We start from the raw sequence: 27,963 nt of genomic DNA, 5'->3' as shown, positions 1-27,963 counted from the left end.
ACAAGCCCGGGAACAAGCTGGGCAGAAAACGGCGCGAGTCACAGCCCCACAGCCAGCGAGCGGCTACGGCAGCACGATGCCGGAGGGGGGCGGGACGGAAGTGACGCAAGCCACTTCCGCTTTCACGACACCAGCACTTCCGGATTGGGAGGCAGGCGGCGACGCGTTCGGAAGGTAGGTGAAAGGGCTTTACAGTTGCTCCGGCTTTTTTCCCAGTTTGCGTGTCTGAACCGAGCGGTGTGTGGCTGCTGTCTTCACCTCCCCGGAGGCCCGCCTTTGGCCCAGGTCCCCAGGGGTGAGGGTGGCGCCTGTTTTCTCCGCAGCCTCTCCAAGCCCCTCCACTCGGGAACCTCTCGTTCGTTCCTCCCTCTCAGCCCCGGAACGCCCACCCCGGGGCAGAGCAGGGTCTCCAGGGCACCCCAAAGTGGGGAGGGGATCGGGACCAGGCTTGGGCACGTCCCTGCACGGCGGGAAGTGGTATGTTCCGAATAAGTGTATATCCATATATATCGAACGCCGGGTAACCATTTGGGAACCAGACGGACGAGGAGATCCCAGCCCTTAGGAGGCCGGTTATGTCCCAACGGAGCGAAGTGCAGTAGGGAAGCAGCTGGACTGTTGAGAAACGTTGTAACGAGAAGGCGGGACCCAGAAGAGAAAGTGAGTTTCAAACTTAGACCAGTTATAGCGCAGAAAGGTAACGGAGGAAAGGCATTCCTGGGAAAATGAGATGCTTTTGTAAAGTCCCTGATAACGAGAAGGATCATGGTGTATTCTGGGAACGGAAAGAAGACAGGATGTCTGAAACCCAGGGAGAAATGAGAGGTGGAAGGGTAGGCATGGACTAGACTAGATCATGAAGGGCATGGTAGGTCTGTAAGGATTTGGGACTTTATTTAAGAATAACGGAGGGACTTCCCTGGTGGTGCAGTGGTTAAGAATCCACCTGCCGGTGTAGGGACACGGGTTCGAGCCCTGGCCCAGGAAGATCCCACATGACTCAGAGCAGCTAAGCCTGTGCACCACAACTACTGAAGCCCGCGCACCTAGAGCCCGTGCTCTGCAACAAGAGAAACCACGGCAATGAGAAGCCTGCTCACCGCAACAAAGAGTAGCCCCCGCTCGCGGCAACTAGAGAAAGCCCACGCGCAGCAACGAAGACCCAACACAGCCAAAAATAAATAAAATAAAATAAACAAATTTATAAAGAATAATGGAGAAGCCATAAGAAGGTTTTAGTGGGAAGTGACTATATATTTAAAACGTGGTGCTGAGTTCAAGAGACCAGAAGGAGAAGCATACAGGTATTTACAAAAAGAAAGAAAGAAACTAATGGAAGGTAAAAATATTGAAAGGAATTATCTGCTCTGTTCATTGTTATTGAGAGATCCTGAGGGAATTCCCTGGTGGTCCATTGGTTAGGACTCAGTGCTTCCACTGCAGGGGGCACGGGTTCGATCCCTGGTCGGGGAACTAAGATTTCCACCAAGCCACGCGGTGCAGCCAAGGAGAGAGAGAGAGAGATCCTGAAAGATGGGCCAGGAAAGTATCTCTTGAATTTAGTGGCTCGAAGGTCATAGGCACTCTAACTGGAGCAGTCTCGGGGGGAGTCATGGAGGTGGAAGCTGCAAAGAAGTGGGTTAAGAAGGGGTTTCTGTGCATCTCTGGGTGACACCAGGGAGGAAGGCCTTCACCAAAGCTCTTGGTGCCTCCGTTGGAGGTGAGATCCTGGGGCTGGTAGATTTGGCTTATAGGTATCAGTCCATATGTTTGTTATTCCCCATCCTTCCAGCTAGACAATTCTTATAGCTTCTTGACTACCTAGGAGAAAGTAGGCACCTTCTGTAGAAAATGTGCTTAAGCATTCAGACTTGAAAGACCACTGACACAGAGAGGTCTCCAGGATCTGTTGTTAAGTGAAAATAGCAAAATGCAGATCAGAATATACAGATGCTACCTTCTCTGTGAGAAAGGAGGGGAAATGAGGACGGATTATTTTGATGTTTGAACCATGTAAACGTATTACCTTTAGTATTACTTTTAGTCGCAGAGAAATAAAATCTTAAAAATTGAAACCCAGAAGCAATACGGAGCAAGGAGAGTTGTAAGATGTGTTTGTAAAATTACATTTTTAACCATGTCTTTTGTGAAGTACATTTCCATTCCTGTACTTAAACTCCAGAATGCACGTGCTCTGTATAAGAATTGACATTGGAGCCTTATTAAACTTCATTCCTACTTATTGCAGAACCTGGACTTTTTGTTGGACACTAACAAGGCCCATTCAGCCTCTTTCTCAAAGAGGCGATCTTCTAGTTTGAGGTCAGTGGATACTTGATGTCCCCGCTCTGAACCACAGCTGGGCTAAATGCTACAAAAGAGAAATAGTTTGCTATGAAAGTATATCATTTGGGGAATGGGCCAAGCTCAAGGGGTCAGGAAAGGTTTCTTTCTTTTCTCTCTCTCTCTCTCTTTTTTTTTTTTTTGGTAAATACTTAAAACAGTACGTTTACATCCTTCAGTTGTTTGTTTTAACACTTGTGGTTTTTTAAAATAAATTTATTTATTTATGACTGTGTTGGGTCTTCATTGCTGCACGCAGGCTTTCTCTAGTTGCAGCGAGCGGGGGTTACTCTTTGTTGCAGAGCACGGGCTCTAAAGCAGAGGCTCAGTAGTTGTGGCGCACGGGCTTAGTTGCTCTGTGGCTTGTGGGATCTTCCTGGACTAGGGCTCGAACCCGTGTCCCCTGCACTGGCAGGTGGATTCTTAACCACTGCGCCACCAGAGAAGCCCTTAATGCTTGTTTTTAAGTGAAAGCAGTCTGCATTCTTGTTCTGCCCCTTGCTTTTTAAAAAGTGAACTATTTCAGTTCACTTTAAAAGAGTAGACAAAAATATAACAAATACCCCTGTACTCATTACTCCAGTTAAGAAATAAAAGATTACAGATGTAAGAGAAACTGGCTCTCTACTTGTCCCTAATCCCTGAATTTACCAGTTATAATCCCCATGCTGTATTCATAGTTTTACTACATATGTATCCATTCAGAAAAGATACATGAAACTTTTTTTGTGTTTTAAATGTAATATACATGGCATCATAATGTATATATTCTCTTAACGTAATATACACAGCATCATAACATTTATATTCTCTTAACGTAGTATGCATGGTATCATAATGTTTATATTCTTTTAAAGCTTTCTGGAAGAAGCAATGTTCAAGCCAAGCTCTGAAGGATGAAAGGCGGCAGGGAGGGGTAGGAGACAGCGGAGAGCAGCCCAGAGAGAGGGAGTCGTGATTTATAAGACCTCAAGCCAGGGAAAGGATTGGAGCATGTTTGGGGAACCAAAAAAAAAAAAAAAAGGCATGTGTAGCACAGAGTTTGAGAGGAGAGGTAGAAGATGAGGCCGTGGGGGAACAAGGGCCCGATCATAGCCGAGCACTGTTCTCAATTAACTATTTTTTTTTTCATATCATAAAGGCAATGGAACCAGACAAGTGAATTACAGTGAGCTTGCTACGCATTTAGAATAATAGAAAATTTATAATCATGACTCCAGCCTTGTCATTTGTTCTGCAATTTCGTTTTTGTGTGATTTTTTTTTTTTCCTCCCGAGGCTAATGTTTAAAATGCTCTGCAAAAATAAACCATGTGGTTCCGTTTCCCTATAGGAGTAAAATGGAAGGAGAATCAAGCAGATTGGAAACCCACACTCCAGTTTTCGTCAAGAAAAAGACTAAGCATTCTGTACACAAGAAGAGACATGGGAGGCATCCCCATGAAAGTTTCAGAGACTCCTCCCTGGCAAATGAACAGGCTGACATAACTAAGGGTAAAAAAAAGAGAAAGGATGCCCAGCATCTTGTTTCTTCTCCTTTGAAAAAATCAGAAATTTGCGATGAGACTGAAAAGGCCACTTCTATACCCAAAAAGAGTAAAAAGAGAAGAAAAGGTGCTTTGGGTGTCGATAAGGAAACAGGTGTTGCGTGCGTCCTGGTGAATAAAGAAAACATTGAGAACACACCAAAGAATTTTACAAAGAATGTCGATGTCGTTTACATTGATGTAAGCAAGGAGCGAAAGTCAACAAAAGGGCCTGAAGCAGATGAACCGCATTTAGTTACTAAGTCACGTGAACATGAGTCAGAACTGCATGATAAAGTTCGGGAGAAAAAGCAGAAAAAACATCGGAGGAAAGTTTCATCCTGCGATGCTGTCCAGGAAAGTCTGGGTGCAAGCATCACCCTGCCCGGATCAGAACCCCAAGAGCAGGAACCCCAGCCTCCCGTGGGCCAAGAAGGTGAAATTGCACAACTACCAGTGTCTGCAGATCAAAGCAAGTCTAAGAAAAGAAAGAGGAAGCGTCCAAATGACCAGGAATTCGAGGCCTTGCCTGCGCCTGAGAGCGCTGAGAACATATACGCAGAGGGATCGCAAGTGATTGGTGAGGTCGGGACTGCCGGGGGCAATCAGGAATCCAGTGGCCTCAAGAAAAAGTCTAAGAAAAGGAAGAGAAGATCTTCTGTTGATACTGCCGTGGCACCTGGTGGTGATTTTTCAGTCCTCAGGACAAACTCTGAGGACACACTCTTTGATTCAGTGGAAGGTAATGGTACCTTGATGGAAGAAAGTGTGAAACGCAGGCCACAAGAGGAGAAACCCCAGGCCTGTTCGGAAGAGGTGCAGAGGTAATGTGTGGGTGTTGAGCCTTCTGATGGTGTGTGTCTTGGGTGTGAAGTCTGCCGGTTACCTCTTTGTTCAGCATGGCCATAGTAAGTGGCAGAAATCATAGAGAGATAGACCATCAAATGTATAGGATGTCGTGGACATTTAACTGAGTAACTTGGCAGGTACCTTCCGTTCTTCAAGTATAAAATAAGGCAGGTAGAGTCTGTTTTCACTAAGAACTATTCCAGCCCTGAAATTCTTTGCATAAGTTTAAAAAGAATTTTAAGACCCCACAGTTACCTTGTCTATATGTACAGAGATAGGAGAAAGGATCAGAGAACTTAGAATGTTACGGAACAGGAAAAAAAAGTTGAATTAGGGTTCTCCCTAACAAAAGAAATTTAGATATCATTATTTATATAATTATCATTTAAGTATACTGGCCGATGAATAGATGCAGGAATTTTTTTTTAAAGCACTTTATTTCAGTTCCTGGGAGTCGGGACAGGTTTTTCCCCATTTCTACTCTGTGACTTTCTTACATTTGCTAGATTGTCCTGGCTTAAAATAGTTTCACATAGAAGTTAAATGGCAGAGGGCCCAACTCACATCAGCCTCTGTGCCTTCTCATTGGGGACATTTTTAGATCACTGATAACGAGGCAGGAATGTTCTCGGCCTGTGGTTCTTAACTTGTTTGGTGCTATGGACCTGTTGACCCTCCGCTCAGACAAATGTGTACAGTTTTGTTTTTGTTTTGTTTCAGTTTCCTGTCTGGGTGGTTAGCTGATGCAGTTGGCTAAGAGCAGCTTTGGACATCTGGCCGAAAGTTCGTGGGAGTGAATTAGTGATAGATACATAGAAAACTATGTTTTCTTTATACTGCCAAGGGGAAAATATGTGGCCATTGTTAACTGCAACGAAGCAATTGTAACAATGTAAACCCTGAATATTGACTTAACTAATTAGTAACCATTATTATAAAACATAACTCATTGTGGGGGGGAGGTGTCTCGAGTATCCATGGGCCATAGAAGAGGGCTGAGCTTATTAGGAAGTCACTATCTGAAACAATACAGTTGAGAAATTGTAACATAAGAAGCAATGCCTGGTGGAAATAGGGCTTAGGGCAACATGTTTACCTTCCAGGCAGCCTCTGAGGTGTATCCAAGTTAGTAAAGCTACATTAAAGAGTTCAGACATCACAGACTGAATCAACTCCAAGATCCCTTCCAGCTTTAACGCTGTTGTAGTCAAAGGGAGAGTCACTGTAAGAAAAGAATCTGAAAGCCGTTAGGGCACGTGACCTGTCAGTGTTAGTCAATCCAGTTTTTCTCCTTAGATTAGAACCTACAAATGAAGAAGAAAGCAATTTGGAGTCGGCTAAAGATCCTGAAACCAAGTATTTATCTGAAGATTCGAGAGATTCAGATAATTCAGACGTGGATTTGGATTCTGCTGTGAGGCAGCTCCAGGAGTTCATCCCTGATATCAAGGAGAGGGCTGCCACTACAATTAAGCGAATGTATCGGGATGACTTGGGACGCTTTAAAGAATTTAAAGCCCAGGGTAAGCTTGTGGAACTTGAATATTTGTTGAACTTTTCTATATGCGTATCTAGCCCTGGCTTGCTTTTGTGAGCGATTCAGATTTATAGATTCACAAAAAGCATCCCTTAGCTACTTTCAGCTTTATCTCCTTCCAGAATCGTTATCTGCACTGTAAAATTACCAAAATGAAGTGCACTAGTTTTCCTCTTCTTTGCCCAACTTCTGGTAGGGGAGGTGAAGAAAATGGGGCTAACGGATCCAGGTGATCCACAGACTAGAATATCAAGCCCGGAAGAAGACGGGGAGGAGGTTAAGTGGTTGAGACGCTGGGAGGGGGCACAAGTGAAATCAAATTAAAACACGCATATCAACATCGTCAGCTTCGATGAGGTGTAATTTCAAGGATATTAATTTGAGGGTGAGCTGGTTGTAGTGGGCATGGCTTCAGGCAGCACCCAGCTTCGTCTCCATCTTGATTTCACTGTGTTACAAGAACCTCCCAGAAAGCTTATTGGGTTTCAGAATGAACTACAGATGTAAGGTTGTGTACTGCAGGTGAGCAGTACTTACTGATGGGTATCTGCGGTGTGAGGCCCAGTGCCACTGGTCATTGAAAAAAGTAAAAAGAGGGGCCTTAGCCTTATGGAATTAATCATGTTGATAAGATTAGTTTTTTTAAAAAATAGACAAATTGATCAAGAAAAACACAATTTACAGAGCAATATCTATAGAAGGACCCCGTTTTATTTCTGTATTCTGTGTTGACATTTTTATGGTATGTATTTTATAAAAGATTTTTTAAATAAGTCTGAGATTAGGAAAATGTACTGTGTAATGCAGTCAGTAATAATGAGACTTCAGTGCTTTGAGTTATGACGAGGAATAGAACGTAAATTGCAGTGACATTGTCCCCACCTCCCCCAAATATGTATACGTAGAGAATATACATGTTCAGGTTTGTGCCAGCCAGTTCCCAGCACTGCCTTGGGGGGAGCAGGGGTAGAGGAGAGTGAGGGGGGGGCTTCTTTTAAACTTTTATTTCAATACTGTTTGCATTTTTAATGAATATCTATTACTGTTAATTTATTTTTTAAATAACTGTAAAAAGGAACTAATGACACAAGAAAGGTCACGTTGGAGTAGGATGACCAGGGAAGACTTTGGGAGGACAGTGTGGTTTAGGCCGAACTCTGCAGGAGAGCGAATGTCAAGGGCACAAGCGGGGGCTGCTCCCCGATAGGTAGGGAGGAGCTGACGGGTGCTGTTGTAATTGCTAAAGACCAAGCGGTGGTTCGCTTTCGTTCATTGTTGACAGTTGTGTACCTTTTTCTCCTGCCCCAAATCCTAGGTGTCGCTATTAAATTTGGCAAGTTTTCCGTGAAGGAAAATAAGCAGTTAGAGAAAAACGTGCAAGAATTTCTGTCTCTGACAGGAATCGAGAATGCAGACAAGCTGCTGTACACAGACAGATACCCAGAGGAGAAATCTCTAATCACCGACTTAAAAAGAAAATACTCGTTTAGATTGCACATTGGTAAGTTTAGAACTGTGGCCTCTTTGACCATCCATAGCCTTCCAGCCTTACACAGATAACCGCGGTGAGTATTGAGCACAGTGCCTGGCCCGTCCAGTACATGCAGTGCATGTTAGCTGCTGCTACGTTAATAGTATTTTTATTGCCAGCCTATACGTTCAGGGATTTGGAATGTGTTCATGTCTCCCAAGAATAGTGCTTTTACAGATTTTCTAACAAATTAGATGATCAGCTTCCAGCTTTCCTACTTGGTAACAGTTACGGTTTTGGTTTCTCTTCTTGTCCTCTATTGTGTATTTTTTGCACATACTGCGCAAAGTACTCTGGTATACACCAGAGTCTCTGAAGTTTTTTAAGTAGAGCCATATTTGTGCTTTGAGCTGGAACCCTCCTCTTGGAGGTATCCTGGGGAAGTTAGAAGGCCATGAAGCAATGTAGGTTTGGACTGGAAAAAAAAAAATCTCTCTTGAATTTAAAGAGGATAATTTCTTAGGTGGAATGCACAAAGGAAAACAGAACAATGAGCCCCTGCTGGGGGATCCTTTCATCTTTAGAGTGGCAAAGCAGGAAAAAGCTTATTCATTTGCAAAGGTTTTTTGTTTATCTTATGGAGAACTGCTGGAGTGTGTCCTCCACCTCCAGATTTTGTTAAAATCCCTTTGCCTAATAAGGGTCTTTTCCATGAATTTAGTAGACCAGAAGCTAGAGCCTCTACATGCTAAGCATCAAGTTTTCAGAGATCGCCAAGGAAACCGGGGGTTTTGTATATCTGCTCCCCAAGACGGCTTTCTGCAGGACATAGGAAACTGCAACCTCCACCTGGGGTCTAGGATAGCGCATGTTGTAAAAAGGGGCCATTCTGGGTTTCTTTTATAATCGCGACTGCATTTCATGCCACGTTCTAGTTGTCCCTCTGACCACCTCTCTTCCGACTTTAGGTAAGGGCATTGCCCGGCCCTGGAAACTCGTATACTACCGAGCAAAGAAGATGTTTGATGTCAACAATTACAAAGGCAGGTAAGAAAAAACTTGAGCAGAGCATTTCTCTCGTCTTTGCTGATACTGTAAATCAAAATGTACACAACAAAATCGTGAAGAGTTTCGTGTGTGAAACCAGATGTGTCGTCAGGTGTATGTCTCCAAAGACCCGTTGAGTTTCCACCTCTTGAATAAGTCTTCTGTCATCTTCCCATTTCTAAATCCCTGGCTTTTACTTTATGCTTTCATTTTAGCATTCTCCATGTGCTGCCTCTTAGCGTCACCCGTGCAGTTTTCTCAGCAGCCTCCTAAGTTGTCAGCTCCTCGTGAACCCAGACGTTCCTTCTCGGTGTGACGTGTGCCCTCCAGCACTGAGCCCGGTGCTTCGGGTTTTCAGTAAATATTCGAAGGTGGGGGTGAGCACTTGTGTGAGGTCATTTAAGTGTGATTCGGCAGCCTCAATGCAGAGCTTCATGTGGCAGTGGCCATTCTCTCCTCCCTTTTTTCCTAAATAAAATACCCAATTATGGTCTGTTTCCAACATTCCAAATAAAACAAATGTAGACCGAGCGTCAGTGGTGGGTAAGCACTCTGCTTAAGGACAAAGAGTTGAGGGAGAAGGCATCAGCTCCTACCCTTGAGGGCCCAGACAGCCACCTAGGGCTCAACTACTGATCTCACTTCCAGGAGGCAGATGGAGTGAATCTGGCAGGGCCAGTTGGGTCCTACTTAGCGCCGTGATTTTAAATCAGGACATAGGTACTATCAGAGCTGAACATTGATATGACCTTGGCTTCTTTTTAAAAATTTTTACCAAAAGAAATAAACCTGAAGTAGAGGAAAGATGCCTCCGCACAGACTGAAACCTGCCCTCCCTTTTTCCCAAGCCCCCGCTGTGTACTTTAAGGAAATTCACTAAAGATGACATTTTAAATGGGACCAAAAAGATGCTTTTGGTAAATGAATGAGGTAACATGTTTTTCTACCTGTTACATCACTGTGGGAAATGACATTTTTCAAATAATGAAAGTCTGTCATTCTGATAATAAAGTTCATTCATTGGTACCATATTATTTGTGTTGCGATGACCATTTACCCTTAAAGTATTTTTCCAGCTTAAGGAACTCTTAAGTGAAAAAACCATACAAAGTCAAAAATCAAAGAATTGTAAGGCTCCAAGGGGCCATGGAGGTCAGTGCACCTGTTTCCTCATTTTCGTACACTCTGTTTTTCTCTCATGTCCTCTTTTTTGTTGCTTCAAGGGTACCTTTAAGTCTTGTTTTAAATCTCAGGAAGACCCTGCTTGCCTTATAAAGGAAACTGCTAAAAAGCTTGATTCTTAATGGTGAAGGATTTCGCATCTCTATTCACCATGCTCTGCATTTTAGATACATTTCTGAGAATGCTAGGATCTTACTGTCCCACGTAGTTGTGGATCACCCTCGTTAGAAATGGTTAGTATTTTACTAGGGCTGCTTTTGTGTTGCATTAGTAATAACATAAACTACCACTTCCGGCCCCTCTTCCTCCCCCCAAAAAGGAATTATAAAATGTCATAAAGATGGCTTTTTCTTCCCTTAAACATTTAAGATGTTTAATCTCAAAATCCATATATATTATAGTGCACTTTAATTCTTTTCTTTTAATATATTTGCTTTTATGTGGGATTCCTGCATCTTAACTTCCTTAAACTGTGACAGATTTGTGCTAAGGCATCTGTCACATCCTTTTTTTTTTTTTTAATAACAGCTCTCCTTTTTTTTGGCTGAGTTGGGTCTTTGTTGTTGCGCACGGGCTTTCTCTAGTTGCAGCGAGCAGGGGCTACACTTCGTTGCAGTGTATGGGCTTGTCATTGCGGTGGCTTCTCTTATTGCGGAGCACGGGCTCTAGGCGCACGGGCTTCAGTAGTTGTGGCTCACAGGCTCAGTAGTTGTGGCGCACAGGCTTAGTTGCTCCGCGGCATGTGGGATTTTCCCAGACCAGGGATCGAACCCGTGTCCCCTGCATTCGCAGGCAGATTCTTAACCACTGCGCCACCAGGGAAGTCCCTGTCACATCTTTATTGAGCATCTGTTGTCTGTCAAGCATCACGGGTACCAAAGTGTAGAAAACTGACAGGGTCCCTGCCCTCCAAGGACTTCCCCTCCAGAGCTGTGCTGTCCATCCATGTGACCACCAGCCTCATGTGGCCATGGAGAACTTGAACTATGGTTAGTCCAAGCTGAGATGCGCTGAAGAGTGAAGTATACAATGGACTTAGAAGGCTTGGTGTGGAGAAGAGAATGTAAGGTATCTCATTCATACTTTTAGGTTCTGATTACATCTTGAAATGGCTGCATTTTTAATATATTGAGTTAAATAAAATATGTTATTAATTCATTAAAACTAAATAAAATTAGGGACTTCCTTGGCGGTCTAGTGGTTAAGACTCCGTGCTTCCACTGCAGGGGGCGTGGGTTCGATCCTTGGTTGGGGAACTAAGATCCCACATGCCGCATGCTGCCGCCAAAAAAAACCCACCAAAAACATGGAAGACAGAGTAGAATGGTGGAAAGTGGTCCTTGGTGATTTGACTGAGCTCCTGGATTAAGCTAACCCTAGGGCCCACCTGTATCTGGACTTTTCAATTGCTTGAGCCAATAAATTATCTTAAAAAAAACTAAATAAAATTAATTTTCACCTGACCACTAGAAAATTCTAAATGACATCTGTGGCTCATATTTCCATTGGCCAGTGGTGGCCTAGACGAAGAGTCAGATAAACCAGGGAAGCCACGAGTGTACAGTTGCCAGTGGTGACGGGGGCAGTGAGAGAGCAGCAGAGTGTCCTGTGGGAGGGGACAGCAGGACACCTCCAACCCAGGTGGTCAGGGAAGCCCCCTCTGAAGATGCACCATTTAAGCTGCTTCTGAAGAGCTTGCAGGAGCTGTCCAGCGGTGGAGGGAGGCCATTCCCACCACAGGTCCAGAGGCTCTGAGGTGAGAAAGGCCGATAAGGCCAATGGGGCTGAACTTAGGGAGCGCCGAGCTTTGCAGGCACAGTCAGAAGTTTGGGTTTTATTGTGTGAAGCCTTTATGGGTTTGGCTGGGGAATAACATGATCGGATTATTTGCCCTGGCCTCTGTGTAAGTGAGCCAGGGACTGCGGTGACTGACTTACAGGATGCTCACGGTTGAGATGCCGAGACAGGAAGTATCTGGGCTCAGGTCCTTGGTAGGACTGCGCTGAGCAGGTTTCCTGACAGCCCACCCTATACGGCTTCTCCCAGCGTCGCAGCGGGCTGCAGTGAGAATAGTGGTTTTAAGCTTGTGGTTAATGCTCAGCTGTGATCTGTTTTCCCTTCCTCTTAGGTATAGCAAAGGAGATACCGAGAAGCTAAAGATATACCAGTCCCTCCATGGAAACGACTGGAAAAAGATTGGCGAGATGGTGTCTCGAAGTAGCCTCTCTGTGGCCCTGAAGTTCTCCCAGATCAGCAGTCGTAAGTCGTGGTCTCTAGAGCCCACTTGGGTGAACGAATTAGCCCACAGCGGCCCAGGGCCCAGGCATCACTACAGGCCTGTCTTCTGAGAGAGTCATCACTTTTTCAGCCATTCTCTTACTGATTCATTTATTTCTCCATGCATATTGATGCAACCTTAATTCACCAGACTGATTTCTGCCACACCTTATTTCAGTAGCTTTCAGTGTGACTTCAACTGCCAGGTAAACTGAAACCCACTCAGCCGGTGGGCAGGAGAGCCTGGGCCACCAAGATCCCTTCCCCCAGGTGGCCAGGGAAACCATCAAAGGGAGGGCCTGTTAGTTAGGGACGTTTCCCAAAACCAGTGTCAGTCATCTCTTGTCTCTTCTCCTCTTTCATAAAAAGCTTCCTTGGTTATATCCTTCACCTTAAAAAGTCCCCAGTTGCTTTCAGAAGACAGTCCTTAGTGGGTGTTAGCTTCAGCCCAGAGGCTCATGTGCTCTGGCCCTGCAGGCAGAGCCGTGCAGCGGGTCCCAGACAGGCGTCTGCATGTCCGCACATGGTAAACTCTGAGGTGGTGGAGACCCTGCCTTTTTTGCCACCAACTCTGGCCACCGGTGCCATGTGAAGACTCAGCGCAGCCATTTCTGCCAGTTTCCAAGAAGTAAAGCAAACATCTGGATTTGCATGTGTGTGTGAAATCAAGATCATTTTTTCTTGGGACCCTCTTTTTAAAAATAAATTTATTTATTTATTTATGGCTGCGTTGGGTCTTCGTTGCTGCGTGCGGGCTTTCTCTAGTTGCGGCGAGCAGGGGCTACTCTTCATTGCAGTGCACAGGCTTCTCAATGCGGTGGCTTCTCTTGCTGTGGAGCACGGGCTCTAGGTGCGCGGGCTTCAGTAGATGTGGCACACGGGCTCAGTAGTTGTGGCGCATGGACTTAGTTGCTCCATGGCATGTGGGATCTTCCCGGACCAGGGATTGAACCCGTGTCCCCTGCGTTGGCAGGCGGATTCTTAACCACTGCGCCACCAGGGAAACCCCTCTTGGGATTCTCTTGATTTTTAAATATTCATCCAAATTGTTATTGGGGAAATAGCGACAATAACATTCTGTAGGCCAGATCAAAGATATCTGTAGCCTGCCAGCTTGCGGCCTCTTCCTTAGCATGACTGTGAGCATCTAGACAAGCAGAGTGAATCGTAGAAGCTTTTGATGCCCTGCGCCAAGGACTGGCTTTAGGAATTCACAGGTGCCGGGACTTCTCTGGTGGTTCAGTGGTTAAGAATCCACACTTCCACTTCAGAGGACGCGAGTTCAATTCCTGGTCGGGGAACTAGGATCCCACATGGTGCAGGGCAACTAAGCCCACGCTCCGCAACTAGAGAGAAACCTGCACACCACAACGAAGGTCCTATGTGCTGCAGCTAAGGCCGAACACAGCCAAATACATTTTTTTTAAATAAAAAATAAAATAGCTTAATGAGTGCAAAATATTAAAAAAAAAACAAAACAAAGAAAGAAAAGATAAATTCACAGGTGCCTTCTTCATCAAGTACTGTGGTGGCGTCATTGCAGCTGTTAATTTCACTCTAGAAACTCTTGGGGAGAGTTATGTATATAACATGAAAGTCGTTTGGTTGTTCTCTTTCCACTAAATGTTTGGGAACCTCACAATTTCCTGCAGGAGGTATTACTCTTAGAAACAGGAAGAACAGTTTTTTCGAAGTTAAAAAAAAGATTGCTTTAAGAAAGGATTTTTTTCTTTGCAGTTGGTTGTGTGTGTGTGTGTGTGATTGGTTCTTAAAAAGAATCTATGGCCACTTTCGTAGTTTCATTTTGATTTGCATGTAACTGATAGTTCTTTTTGTTTCGTTTTGTTTCGTTCGGCTGCGTTGGGTCTTCATTTGCTGCGTGCAGGCTTTCTCTAGTTGTGGCGAGCAGGGGCTACTCTTGGTTGCGGTGTACGGGCTTCTCATTGCAGTGGCTTCTCTTGTTGCAGAGCACTGGCTCTAGGTGCGCAGGCTTCAGTAGTTGTGGCATACGGGCTCAGTAGTTCTGACACACGGACTCTAGAGCACAGGCTTAATAGTTGTGGCTCATGGGCTTAGTTGCTCCACGGCATGTGGGATCTTCCCAGACCGGGGCACAAACCCGTGTGCCCTGCATCGGCAGGCGGACTCTCAACCACTGCGCCACCAGGGAAGCCCCGGATTCTTAACCACTGCGCCACCAGGGAAGTCCGTAACTGATAGTTTTATGTTTGTGTAATTGAGATGTTGCCCATTGTCTTCTGAAAAGTGTCTGATTTATCTTTTTGTTTTTAAAGACTTTATTTTGGGACTTCCCTGGTGGTCCAGTGGTAAAGAATCCTCCTTCAGTTGCAGGGGACGCTGGTCGGGGAACTAAGATCCCACATACCACGGGGCAGTTAAGCCCGCTCTCCACAACTGCTGAGCTCACGCATCCTGTAGCCCGTGTGCCGCAAACTACAGGGGCCATGCACCACAACTAGAGAGAGAAAACTCACACGCCACAACTAGAGAGAAGCCCGTGCACCACAACAAAGAGCCTGCGCTGCAACAAAAGATCCCACATGCCTCAACAAAGATCCCATGTGCCGCAACTAAGACCCAACGCAGCCAAAAAAATAAAGAAAATAAATAAATTAAGAAAAAAAAAAAGACTATTTTTCTAGAGCAGTTTTGGGTTCACAGTTAAAGTGAGAGGAAGGTACAAAGACTTCCTACTTATCTCCTGCCCTATACATACACAGCACACCCCCATTCTCAACACCCCCCAGCAGAGTGGTCCGTTTGTTACAATCCATGAAGCTACCTTGACACATCTTAACCCCCCAGAGTCCACAGTCCACATTAGGGTTCACTCTTGGTGTTGTACCTTCTGTGGGTTTGGAGAGATGTCAAATGACAGATATCCATCATTATCATTTTGTTGTTAATATTGTGTTTGAAAGCAAATAGATTAGCAACTTCAAGGCCATCCTTTTATGTCAACAGAAAGAAATCATGGTGCTTGGAGCAAGACGGAGACCCAGAAACTAATCAAGGCTGTTGAAGAAGTGATTCTAAAGAAAATGTCTCCCCAGGAGCTAAACGAGATGGATTCTAAACTCCAAGAGAATCCTGAAGGCCGCCTGTCAGTTGTTCGGGAAAAACTCTACAAAGGCATATCCTGGGTAGAAGTGGAGGCTAAAGTGGAAACCAGGAATTGGATGCAGTGTAAAAGTAAGTGGTAAGTTTGAGGCTTCTTACATAAATTTCAACAAGATGCATTCCCTGCCCCTCTCTCAGCAACTTCCGGAGAGGGGTGGACTGCTGAGGTTACTAAGAATATCTGTAACTACCACGTGGAAAGCCTTACAGTCGGTCAAGAATGATCCTCTGCGATCCGCTGCTCCAAGCACTTCAACATCAATAGCTGACTTAAGTTAGCATTTAGCCAACCCTGATTCATTGTGTGGCTCCTTCACAAAGAACTCGAACCTTTTATTCTATTTATTTATTTATTTAATTGAAGTATAGTTGATTTACAATGTTGTGTTAGTTTCTGGTATACTAAGTGATTCAGTTATGCGTACATAATATTTTTTTATTCTTTTCCAATATAACTTATTACAAGATATTGAATACAGTTTCCTGCGCTGTACAGTAGGACCTTGTTGTTTATCTGTTTTATATACAGAAGTTTGTATCTGCTAATCCGCAATTTCAAATTTATTCCTGCCCCCTTTCCCCTTTGGTAACCATAAGTTTGTTTTCTGTGTCTGTTTCTGTTTTGTAAACAGAACTTGAATCGTCTTAATATTGAATATTGACTTCTGGTTTCTTCACTCTGTCCCTTTCTTCATAAAACCAGGTTGTTATCTATTTATAGCATGAAAAAAAGATACAAAATTAACGTCTGAATGTTTAGGAGGGAAATCACAAGCGTAGTGATCAGTAATAGCTCCACCTTTTTACTTTTGCTTTCTAATTCAGCAGTTCCTCTGTCTTCATCCAAAGCAGGGCAGTCATACTCTTCATCCTAGAACATCTTTAGGTACATCCATCACGAAGAAGTAGTTTCAGTCCAGATCTCGCTGCACGTTGTTTGCCCGACGTAGCTTTTCCCAGCCCTGGAGGGTTTCTGAGCTAACTTTCAGCTGCAGCATGACAGCTTGAAGCAGTGGTTCTACAGCCCACGACCCAGGCCTCCTGCATGAAGGGAGCTTCATCATCTTGACCATTAAAGAAGAATGAAATCCAGAGTGGGCGTGTTGTACGTTAAAAGCAGACTCCTAGATTATACTGTGTATTGTTTGTATACCTTACAGTTCTGCTGTAGAGTATTTATTTTACTAGAAGACTACCCTCAGGAAATAAGCTGCAAAGGGCAGATAATGTTTAGAGGGGGAAGTGTGTAATATGGAGGAACCAGAGCCCTTTCTACCCCTATATCTTAGACTTAAAAACAGGAGTGGGGGCTTCCCTGGTGGCGCAGTGGTTAAGAATCCGCCTGCCAATGCAGGGGACACGGGTTCAAAGCCCCGGTCTGGGAAGATCCCACATGCCGCGGAGCAACTAAGCCCGTGCGCCACAACTACTGAGCCTGCGCTCTAGAGCCTGCGAGCCACAACTGCTGAGCCTGCGTGCCACAACTACTGAAGCCCACCTGCCTAGAGCCCATGCTCTGCAACAGAGGCCACTGCAATGAGAAGCCCGTGTACCGCAATGAAGAGTAGCCCCCGCTCGCCACAACTAAAGAAAGCCCACGTGCAGCAACGAAGACCCAACGCAGCCAAAAATAATTAATAATTAATTACTTTAAAAAAGGAGTGGGTTATAAAGCCTCAGTTGGAAGATGATACGTCAGTGTCTTAAAAGGGAAATGATGAAGGGGAGCCGTGCTTCAGAATCAGCATAATTAAATAACATGCAAGGGTTCTTTTTTAATTTGAAGAAAAATGTAGGAAACTTGAACGCTGAACATAGATTTACTTCATGAAACATTGAAATGTCATCAGCGGGTACATTTCAAACCAGTGAACGTGGGTGGCTACTAGTAAAAACAGTGTCAGTTTCTGTGTGTGTGCATCACGTACCTCCCTTCTCAAGAAAGTAAATGTTACAGCTCATGATCTGTCCATCAAATTGTGACAAATTTCACTCTTCAAGAGAAGCACTTTTTAAATATTTTTAATTGAGCTGCTGCTCTCATTAGGAACTTCAGGGAACCCTTTCCCTCAGCCATGAACTTTGGGCCTTAGAGGAATCATTGAATCATTGATGACTTTACTAAATCTGTGTAATTTGGTGTTTCAGCAGCTATAATGGTAATAAGAGCAATGTCTCTCTGTTTTATAAACAAGCAAAAATAAATTGAGTTTACACAGCGCCCTTTAGCACCTGCAAGCAGGCTTATTCTTTTTTTTCCTCCCTTTTTTTAACTGTTTATTATGGAAATTGTGTAACACACAGCAACTTAGAACTCCTTGTATCCATCATTCATTTTCAATAACCATCAACTTCCTATCTCTTTATTTACCCTTTCCCACTTTAAAAAAATTAAAAAAGGTATATTCTTGATGGTGGTAAATGTTAGCAGTGATGAGTTGCAAAAGTTATAAAGTGGTTCTGAATAAGGACAATTTAAATGAGGCAAACAAAGGACATTTTAATGGAAACTTTACCCCGAAAATAAACTGTTTTTCTTTCTTTCAATGTAGGACGGAAATTCTAACAAAGAGGATGACAAATGGTCGGGACGTATACCGGGGAGTTAATGCCCTACAGGCCAAGATCAACCTCATTGAAAGGTACAGAAATAGAAAGTGACGGTATTTTACCTGGTCTTCTCTCTAGCCAAAGAGTAGTTGTTCAACAGTAGAATCTGCAGTAAGATCACCACGGTTCATATTCCTCTTCCAGCACTTTCTACATGCATGACCTTGGACGTGTTTCCTACCTTTCTAGGTCTTGGTTTGTTCATCTTAAATGAGGATGATAATAACAGTACCTGCCTCTTAGTGTTATTGGCAGAAGAAATGAAATAATGCATGTAAAACGTAGCATGCACTCAATAAACATAGCTATTTTAGTCTTTAAGGCTTTCACATAGACATGGCTTACTTCTGTCCATTGGAAAATGGAGCTAAATACTTCAGGCCGAGCCCTACTGCTCTCTAGCACGCGTTAGTTGGTGTCACTGCTGCTTGGTCTTTAGTTTTGTCTTTGAGTTCCTGGTCCGTGCAGAGTCCTCCCTCCCCTGATGGACAGGGAGACATGGACCTGTTTTACAAAGTCAGCGAGTCTAGTGGAGCTGGGCTCGTGTCCAATGAGGAACAGCAAAGAGCAGAAGAAACCTTTGGATTCTGGCCGCCCTGTCCAGCTTCATTATTCTTGCGCCCTGTCAGGAAGCCTGCTTCTCCTTCATTGGTGGGCTTCCTCGCTCTCCACGCTGGCCTGGCTGGGGTTGCCTTCCCCTTTTCTCCTCTACCGGAGAGACAGCAGAGACTAGCAGAGCCAAGGAGGCCATCTCACGTCAGGCAGGCCTGGGTTCCAATGTGGGTACCGCCTATGAGTCATGAAACCTTGAGCCAATGACGCGAGCTCTCAGCCCTGATTCCTGGCCTGTGGAAAGGACGTAATCCCCTAGCTTCATCAGGTGATGTTGAGGGTAAATGGATTAGTGGGTATCAAGGTCGTAACCCAGCGTCTGTCACATAGCAAGTGCTGAGTGCACATGTGTACTGCTCTTGTGTGTCTACGCTGAAGGGTGAAGTTGTGTTTTTGTTTGTTTGGTTGGTTGGTTTTTAATTTTTTATTTATTTATTTGGTTGCGTCGTGTCTTAGTTGCAGCAGGCGGGCTCCTTAGTTGTGGCATGCAGACTCTTAGTTGCGGCATACATGTGGGATCTAGTTCCCTGACCAGGGATCGAACCCGGGCGCCCTGCATTGGGAGTGTGGAGTCTTAACCACTGTGCCACCAGGGAAGTCCCTCTGTGGTTTTTTTTTTTTAATTGAAGTATAGTTGATTTACAATGTTGTGTTTAACCTTTGCTGTACAGCAAAGTGACTCAGTTATACATATATTTTTTTTTTCATATTTCATTCTTTTCTATTATGGTTTATCACAGCATACTGAATATAGTTCCTTGTGAAGCTGTATTTTTTACTAGGCTTGGTGGGAGATGCAAAGGGCTCAGGAGGAGGAAGGGTGATTTTTTTGGTCTGTAGCTCACCCCATGACCTTGGGCTGACCTTGGGTTAGGATGCCAGTGACACTGGGCCTGTGTAACAAGGGAGCTGGAACAGGGGTGAACACGCTGAGGCCTTCCAGCTCTTAATATTCTGTGAGTCCATGAAGATGTCCATCATGTTGATTTTTGGCTTGAAAACTTAATTTTTATTTTTTCTCATAGGTTGTATGAAATAAATGTGGAAGATGTTAATGAAATAGACTGGGAAGATCTTGCTAGCACCATAGGGTAAGGCCATTTGTTTAATATCAAGCTAATGAAAAAATCAGAGAGGAGTTCTAATAAATGACTGCCTCTCAGATTTGAAGAACAGGACTGAAATTCCTGCTGCTTATGGAACTCATTTATAAATTGTATTTGTGTATATATGTATTGGGAACACCCTGTCTAAGTACCAGACCAGGTAAATCAGACCAGCCCTCCCTCCGCTCCAGCCACCACCTCCACCCCAAGACACCTGAGGAGAGTGAATGAAATGTGTGCAGAGTCTCTTAAAAGCTTCATGGAGCACACCAGCTATGACTGGGACAAAGAACCCATGGTCCCTTTGCCCATAATTAGCCTTCTACCATTTGCCACGTTGACTTTATCATCCCTCCCTCCCTCCCTCTCCCGCTCCCTTCTACAAGGGAATAGAATTCTTTCCCTTAACCGTTTAAGTGTTAATGGTGGACGACATGTCCTCAGCAAGGCTGTTACTCTGCGTCAGCACAGTGATCGTACTGAGGGTGCCTGGCACTGATGCACTACTATTGTCTAAAACACAGTCCCCATGCAAATTTCACCCAGCGCCCCAGTCGTGTCCTTTATAACACTTTCCCCCTGATTTAAGATCCAGCCCAGGATCTGTCTCCTTAGTGTCTTCTAATCTGCAGAGTTCTTCTGCCTTTTCTTTTTTTTTTTTTAATTATTGGAGTATAGTTGATTTACAATGTTTCAGGTGTACAGCAGAATGATTCCATTATAGATTCTTTTCTGTTATAGATTTTTTTAAATTTATTTATTTATTTATTTATTTTTGGCTGCGTTGGGTCTTCATTGCTGTGCATGGGCTTTCTCTGGTTGGGGCGAGTGGGGGCTGCTCTTCATTGCGGCACATGGGCTTTTCATTGAGGTGGCTTCTCTTGTTGCGGAGCATGGGCTCTAGGCGCGTGGGCTCAGTAGTTGTGGCTCACGGGCTCTAGAGCACAGGCTCAGTAGTTGTGGTGCACGGGCTTAGTTGCTCTGCGACATGTGGGATCTTCCCGGACCAGGGCTTGAACCCATGTCCCCTGCAGTGGCAGGAGGATTCTTAGCCATTGTGCCACCAGGGAAGTCCCTCCGTTATAGGTTATTACAAGATATTGAATATAGTCCCCTGTGCTATACACTAGGTCCTTGTTGTTTATCTGTTCTATATACAGTAGTGTGTATCTGTTAATGCCTTTGTCTTCTATGACGTTGAAATTGTGGGGAAAATACAGGCTGGGCGTTCTGGAGAACTTGCCTCAGTTGGGGAGTTTGTCAGACGCTTCCTCACTGTTGGATTCGGGTTTTGTATTTTACGTGGGAATCAGTCACGGGGGAGGCTGTGTTTCTGTCACCAGGTCACATCCCATCAGGAGGCATGTGGTTCTGATTTTGATGCCCTGGCTCTGGCGGCCTCTGCCACACTGCCCCACTGTAGAAAAGGAAGTTTTTCTCTTGGTGAAAAGAAATGGCCACGGGGAGATCTTTTGAGACCACGTCAAGCTGCTGTTCATCTTCGGGTTTCCCTCAGGGGTTTCGGTGTGCTGTTCATTTGCATCTCTCACCCGAGGAGTGAGATGTCCTCAGTTGCCGCTGTCTGCCTTCATCGCTGCGGTCCTTGCATTTTCAGTCAGTTCCTGCCGCTGGAGGAGAGGCCACCACTCTGAAGACCTGAATTCACTGCTAGCCAAGCAACCGAGAGCTGGCCGGCAAAGCACAGTCTCTAAGCAGCGCGCGTTGTTGAGCATCGCGGGGCTCAGGGGTTGGTGGGCTTTGGGAGGTGGGGATGTTGAGGGACTGTCTGGCCTTTAGTTTGGGAAGGGTGCTGAGGGCAACAGGGCTGCCGCAGCCTGGCTGCCTTTCAGAAACGTGGCTGCTGGTGTGAGGTTGTCACTGATCCATTAGGAAGGGTGTAAACTGGTTCTGCTGGTTAGTTATTTACACCTCGGGATTATGGACAAAGAACGATCAGTCCTTTTTTTTTTTTTTAACTTGTGAATTGGAATCTTTTCGTGGCAGGCCCTGTTGGGAGCCACAGACACATGCCCGTGGTTCCAAACCCTTTCCTCTTCTAGCTCGTCTCAGGAGTGGGGCACCAGCTCTTGGGTTTGTGGGTCCCTGGGAGGGGAGGGTGTTAGGGGCTTTGAAGGAAGAGTGTCCTGCTGTGTACCCCACCAACTCCCATCCTAAGAAGTATTCATGTCGACAGGTCCCTCCCTTTGTAATATCAAACCGCTTTTGAAAAATCTGACTTTTCCAATAAATGTTTGTGTATCTTGTGACATTGCCTCAGATCACATTTCTTAAATTAAAATGGGTTTTTAATGATTTTAAGTAGAATTATATACTTAGATATTGATTGTTCTGGTTAAGGTTTAGAAATCTCAGAGCTGTTAAAACAGACATCATGGCATCCAGTCAAATACCATTGGAAATAGTACATCCTCAAAGCTTTAATAATGAGTTAAAACAGTGAAAATAATTAAATTAAAAGTTCGGTCTCTCAGGTTCTTTAAGCCTCCCTTGTGAATTATTTAGGCAGGATTTTAAAGAAAGCATCTCCACCTAATGAGATGTAACACCTACTTCGTCTGAAAATGTCCAGATCAGTTATTGTCACTTCTTGAAGCCTGAGCTTTGATCTGCAAAACAACCTGGGCGCAGGGCGCTGTGGGAAGAGGGAAGGCATAGATGCCCTAGAACTTGGGCTTTGCAGTCAGATGGACCGGGCGTCAAGTCCTGGGACTCTGCTCATAATTTAGCCAGCCTTGGGCAGGTCATTCCCTCCCTTGCCTCCGCGTCGTGGTTTCCTCATCTGTGCAGTGGTTTAACAGGACCGTGGTGAGGACGACAGCAAGGAGACAGTGCATGGCACGCAGTGCACACGCGGCGGGCAGCTGCTGCCATGAAGAGGCAGAAGGAGCCCAGCCGTCTTGTACTTCCACATACCTAGCAGATCCAGTTTTTCCCACTAATCATATAACAACTAGATTAATTAGTTACTGAAACAAATATGCCACGCTTTTATGGCTTAGGAAGTGAGTGCCCAGGAAGTGAAGTTAGTGATTTTCACTTTAAAAACATATTTAAGATGTGGTTGTTTCTGTCCTACTTATTGTAAATGGAAAATGGATTTGACTCACCAGAATATCGTAAGCATCCTCTTTATTTAGCTTTGTAAAGTAAAAAATCCAGACCCCTGCCTTTGCATTGTGACAAGTACATAGTTATCCTAAATGTAGTGGTTAAGAGTGTAGGATTTGTGAAGTGTTGCCGTTGGCAGCAACATGGATGGGCCTAGAGATGATCCTACTAAGTGAAGCAAGCCACACAGAGAGAGACAAACATCACGTGACACCAATTATACGTGGAATCCTAAAAAACTGATAACAAATGAACTTATTTACAAAACACAAATAGACTCACAGACATAGAGAACAGACTTATGGTTACCAAAGGGTTAGCGGGAGGTAGGGGGGTAAATTAGGAGTCTTGGATTAACATATACACACTACTGTATATAAAATACATAAACAATAAGGACCTACTGTATAGCACAGGGAACTATACTCAATATCTTGTAATAATCTATAATGGAAAAGAATCTGAAAAAATAATATATATATATGTATAACTGAATCTTTCTGCTGTACCCTTGAAACTAACACAATGTTATAAATTAACTATACTTCCATTAAAAAAAAAACTGATATCAAAGAAAAAAGTAGAATTTGGAGTGGACCCAATTGAAGTCCCAGCCCTTCCCCCCTTATTCACTGTAAGATCTTGGCCATCTTCTCTCGGTTTCACCATCTCCAAAACGAGGGATAAGCGTAGGAGCCCCCTCGCAGAGTGGTCGTGAGGGTTATTTGTTGCTCTGAGGAGAGCCCTCAGGGTGGGGCTGAAGACAATGTTAGCATGAGCCCCTGTGAGCTAGTGTTACACCTTGTCTTCCCAGCTGGTAGTTTAGATTATTCTAGTTTAGACAGAATCTGTCTTGTTGTACTGCTGTTTTTCTTCCTTTTGTGTGTGTGTGTTTAACCAGATGAACAATAGCTTTTCATATGTGTCTTATTTTTCTCACATGTGTAGACATGAGGATTAAGAAAGCTGCTTAGGTCTGTAGACCACCCCTCAATCAATGCACTTAGTACACAGGACTGAAATGATTAACTTTTAAACTGCCACTAACTTTTTGACACCTTTTCCTTTCTAAAGGGATGTTCCTCCACCTTATGTCCAAACTAAATTTTATAAGCTGAAAGCTACCTGTGTTCCCTTTTGGCAGAAGAAGACTTTTCCAGGTCAGTATTTCCGGTATCTGAATAGTTAAAAGCGCAGCATATTGGGGACACACGCTGGTAGTGTGACCTTGGGTAGTGACTTCTGGGAACCTCAGGTTCTTCAAATGGAAAACGGTGAAAATTGGCAAATTATAACCCCTACCTGACAGGACTTTCAGAAGTACTAAATGAGATAATGAGCTTGAAAAGTGTGGTCACCAGGCCGCCGGGCGTTTAGCAAGCACTGGGTGAGTAGCTGCGCGTGCTTCTGGGTTGCACAGCACACGTGCTCACGTGCACACGCTCACACCACATGCCTGCACACACACTGATCCACAAAAAACTGGAGATACAGTTTCTTCTCTGCAGCCATTTGTAGGTGGTTTACATATGTAATTCCCAAACCTGGAGTATCAGAGTCAGGTGGGGAACTTGGGAAAAAGGTACATACCTGGGTCTCATCCCAGACCCAGTCGATCCTAGTCTCCAGTCTGGGTCCAGAGGCTAGGTTTTTCTCTAACAAGCTCACAAGTGAGTCGCCAGTGGCCTGCCCAGCATCATCGTTTGGGAACCGCTGGTTCGGGTAACACTCCGCCCTGCAGTGTATGACAAAATGCTCCTTGCGTTCAGCAGGCACCACTTCCTGGGTTTGAATCCTGGCTTCACCCTCCTGACTCTATGACTTTGGATGAGTTTCATAATGTCTTTATGCCTCATTTGAAAAACGGGTGAACAACAGTGCCTACCTCATAGGATTTTTGAGAGGATTGAATGAGTGACTATGAATAAAGCAGTTAGAGCCAGGTCTTGTACACAGTAATGCCAGTAGCAATGCGTTGTCGTCATCCGCGCCGTCCGTCCTTTGACCGTGGGAAGAGGCTTTGTCAGATCATCTCAAGATTCAATTTCTTTTCTTTAGAGATTATAGACTACCTTTATGAGACTAGTCTACCGTTGCTTAAAGAAAAATTAGAGAAGAAGATGGAGAAAAAAGGGACTGAGATCCAGACCCCGGCAACCCCCAAGCCAGTCTTCCTGTTTCGAGACATCTTTTATTGTGACGATGACAGTGAGGGAGAAGACGGAGATGAACAATGTTAAGCGGCTGATACTCTCTCTTGTCCATTTTTCTAGGTCTGGTTGTGTTTATATACGTGTCAATAAAGCTATTTTCACTATTGATTTTACTGAAGAAGGTGCAACAGCCAAAGGAAGGGTATGAAAATAATAACATATTGTGGAGCATTAAAAATTGATTCACATTTCATATTCAAGTTTGTCTGAATGTGAAAAGAAAGGCAAGTGTATGAGTTGATTTAATATTTTCTGTGCTATTATATTGAAAATAATTACAACTAATGGTTTTCATACAACAACAGGATCCTGAGTCCCTCCAATGGCAGCAGAGGGTAGTCATGTCCGACGAATATTTTCTTTTTTTTTTGGCTGCGCCACGTAGCTTATGGGATCTTAGTTCCCCACCAGGGATTGAACCCAGGCCCTCGGCAGTGAAAACGCAGAGTCCTAACCCCTGGACTGCCAGGGAATTCCCCCAATGAACATTTTCATGATGTGGATTCAACTATACGTGCATTCAGCAAAAAAGAGAATGTTAACAATTTTAATAATGCATGCCATTTTGCTTTCTGTTTTTCAATTGTTTAGATGTATATTTTAGTGTGTGTGCGTATTAGGTAAGTGGTACAGGGAAGTTTGTGTTCCCGCAAACTGGTTTCGGTTCCCACGTGCCTGTCATGGTGTGCGTATCTCATCTTCCTGAGTGTGATTCTAGTGTTTAAAGATAGGTATTTTTCATACAAGATGCCCTCTCAAAGCCAGTCCCAGAATTCATCTGGTGTTTAACTGGAAAAAACAAAGAAACCAGCAGTCTCTTCCACTGCTTCTGGAAAAACTGCCTCTGTGAGACTTCCCTTGCTGGCAAGGGAAATAAAGTGCCAAGGCTTCTAGCCTCATCTATACAGGGGAGAACATAGAAAGGAAGGTGTGGGTGAGCAATATCCCATACAGTGAGGCCACCCTCTGGGCCAAGGTGCAGCATCCTTGTCTCCTGAGTGTAGCATCGTGATGTGTGATGTTGGTCAATTCATCCACAAAGCTAGGCATTTTTCCAAGCTTGCCGTCATCAGGGAAGGAAGAATACAGAGAAACAAGTTTAGGAGTCCTCATTCACCAGTATATCCACAGCACCTATCATGGTGTTGTGCAAATAATAGACACTCGATAAATATTCAGGGAACAAATGAGTATTTTCTTTTTAAAATTTAATTTATTTATTTTTGGCTGTGTTGGGTCTTCGTTGCTGCACGCAGGCTTTCTCTAGTTGCTGCGAGCAGGGGCTACTCCTCATTGCAGTGCGCGGGCTTCTCACTCCGGTTGCTTCTCTTGTTGTGGAGCACGGGCTATAGGTATGTGGGCTTCAGTAGTTGTGGCCTGTGGGCTCATTAGTTGTGGTGCACGGGCTTAGTTGCTCCGCAGCATGTGGGATCTTCCTGGACCAGGAGTTGAACCCGTGTCCCCTGCATTGGCAGGCAGATTCTTAACCACTGCGCCACCAGGGAAGTCCCAGAACAAATGAATATTTTCTTTTTAATAAGCATTTTGCCTTTAGTCACCTCCTTCTATCTGTCAAACATACCAGTCTCCAGGCTGATGGGAATATAAATTACATGTTCCTTTTGGAGGACAATCCGGTAGAATACATCAAAGCCTTAACAATGTACATATTCTGAGATCCAGCAGTTTCACTTCTAGGACCTAAAGAAATAATAGAACTAGTGTAAAAGAATGGCACATTTATAATATGAAAACTAGAAAAATATAAATGTTCTTTAATAGGAAATTTACTATATATGATGGTGTATTCCTAGAATGGAATATTAGGCAGTAATTAAAAATGATAGTGAGGGACTTCCCGGGTGATGCAGTGGTTAAGAATCCGCCTGCCGGTGCAGGGGACACGAGTTCGATCCCCGGTCTGGGAAGATCCCACATGCCGCAGAGCAACTAAGCCCGTGCACCACAACTACTGAGCCTGTGCTCTAGAGCCCGCAGGCCACAACTACTGAGCCTGTGTGCCACAACTACCGAAGCCCACGCGCCTAGAGCCCGTGCTCCACAACAAGAGAAGCCACTGCAGTGAGAAGCCCGTGTACCACAACGAAGAGTAGCCCCTGCTCGCAGCAACTAGAGAAAGCCCATGCATGGCAACGAAGACCCAACACAGCCATAAATAAATAGATAGATAAATTAAAAAAAATTTTTTTAATGATAATGATAGATTTGGTTAACATACAAGGTAAACAATATAATCAACTAAAATACATACTGTTTTTCATTCAGAAGTGTACATATTATCTTCTTAATTTTGTAACAGTAAAAAAAAAAAAAATAGGGACTTCCTGGTGGTCCAGTGGTTAAGACTCCTTGCTTCCAATTCAGGGGGCACAGGTTCGATCCCTGTTGGGGGAACTAAGATCCCACATGCTGCGTGGTGCGGCCAAAAAAGAAAAAAAAAAATTGTGTAAATAGAGATGCATTACAGTGTAAGGGAGGAATTAAACCCAAAGTGTTGACAGTGGTTCTCTCTGGGGAGTGGGATTGTAAGTTTATAGGTTAGAAGTCTTGACTTGCAAGTGCCAGAAAATCAGACTCAGATAGATCAAAGGCATCTGGGGACTCTCAGACTGAAAATCCAGAGGGAGAGGATGGATCCGGCTACTCAGAGTCCCCAAAATGTGTTTTCTTGCTGATTCTCAGCTCTCCCTTCTCCAGAGTCCACTTTATCTTCAATCCACACAAGGGGGCCCCTTGGTCCTGAGGGGTGCCTTCATAGAGCCCCATGTTATAGCATCCTTCTTATTATTACTTAAATAGAGGATGCCATTCAGAGAAAAATAGCTCTTGCTTAAGTCCTGGGTTTTGTTTCCAGTGTCCAAATTAGAGCTTGTGCCCAACTCTGAGCCATCACTGTAGTC

At 44.3% G+C, this 27,963-nt stretch overlaps 1 protein-coding gene across 4 annotated transcripts; it reads left to right on the top strand.

Annotated features, from left to right (window-relative positions):
• The first annotated feature begins 142 nt into the window (after positions 1-142).
• On the top strand, positions 143-26,343 carry TTF1 (transcription termination factor 1). Of its 4 annotated transcripts, XM_029203670.1 has the most exons (11): positions 143-174; positions 3,676-4,692; positions 6,014-6,240; positions 7,570-7,755; positions 8,694-8,772; positions 12,083-12,213; positions 15,217-15,451; positions 17,925-18,014; positions 19,620-19,685; positions 23,904-23,989; positions 24,888-26,343. In XM_029203670.1, exons 2-11 carry the CDS (start codon positions 3,683-3,685, stop codon positions 25,067-25,069), a joined length of 2,292 nt encoding a protein of 763 aa, XP_029059503.1. In that variant the 5' UTR covers positions 143-174; positions 3,676-3,682; the 3' UTR covers positions 25,070-26,343. The 4 variants fall into 4 exon arrangements, 3 of the variants coding, with proteins under 3 accessions (XP_029059503.1, XP_029059504.1, XP_029059505.1); XR_003790868.1 differs by lacking the exons at positions 23,904-23,989; positions 24,888-26,343 and adding an exon at positions 21,316-21,993 and having other exon boundaries at positions 15,217-15,444; XM_029203671.1 differs by lacking the exon at positions 19,620-19,685.
• The last annotated feature ends 1,620 nt before the right edge of the window (positions 26,344-27,963 follow it).

This window comes from Monodon monoceros, unplaced genomic scaffold, assembly GCF_005190385.1.
Source record: "Monodon monoceros isolate NGI ecotype Baffin Bay Population unplaced genomic scaffold, NGI_Narwhal_1 Super_Scaffold_5, whole genome shotgun sequence".
In the NCBI taxonomy this organism is placed as follows: Eukaryota; Metazoa; Chordata; class Mammalia; order Artiodactyla; family Monodontidae; genus Monodon; species Monodon monoceros.
Note: the sequence above shows the minus strand (reverse complement) of the source record. Positions and strands in the feature narration are given on the sequence as shown.

Bases quoted from the DNA above. Each gene is read 5' to 3' on its own strand.
- TTF1 (XM_029203670.1), top strand. From the start codon at position 3,683: ATGGAAGGAGAATCAAGCAGATTGGAAACCCACACTCCAGTTTTCGTC. The intron at 12,214-15,216 runs GTAAGTCGTGGT...TTATGTCAACAG, and splicing joins GTTCTCCCAGATCAGCAGTC to AAAGAAATCATGGTGCTTGG. The intron at 19,686-23,903 runs GTAAGGCCATTT...TCCTTTCTAAAG, and splicing joins GATCTTGCTAGCACCATAGG to GGATGTTCCTCCACCTTATG.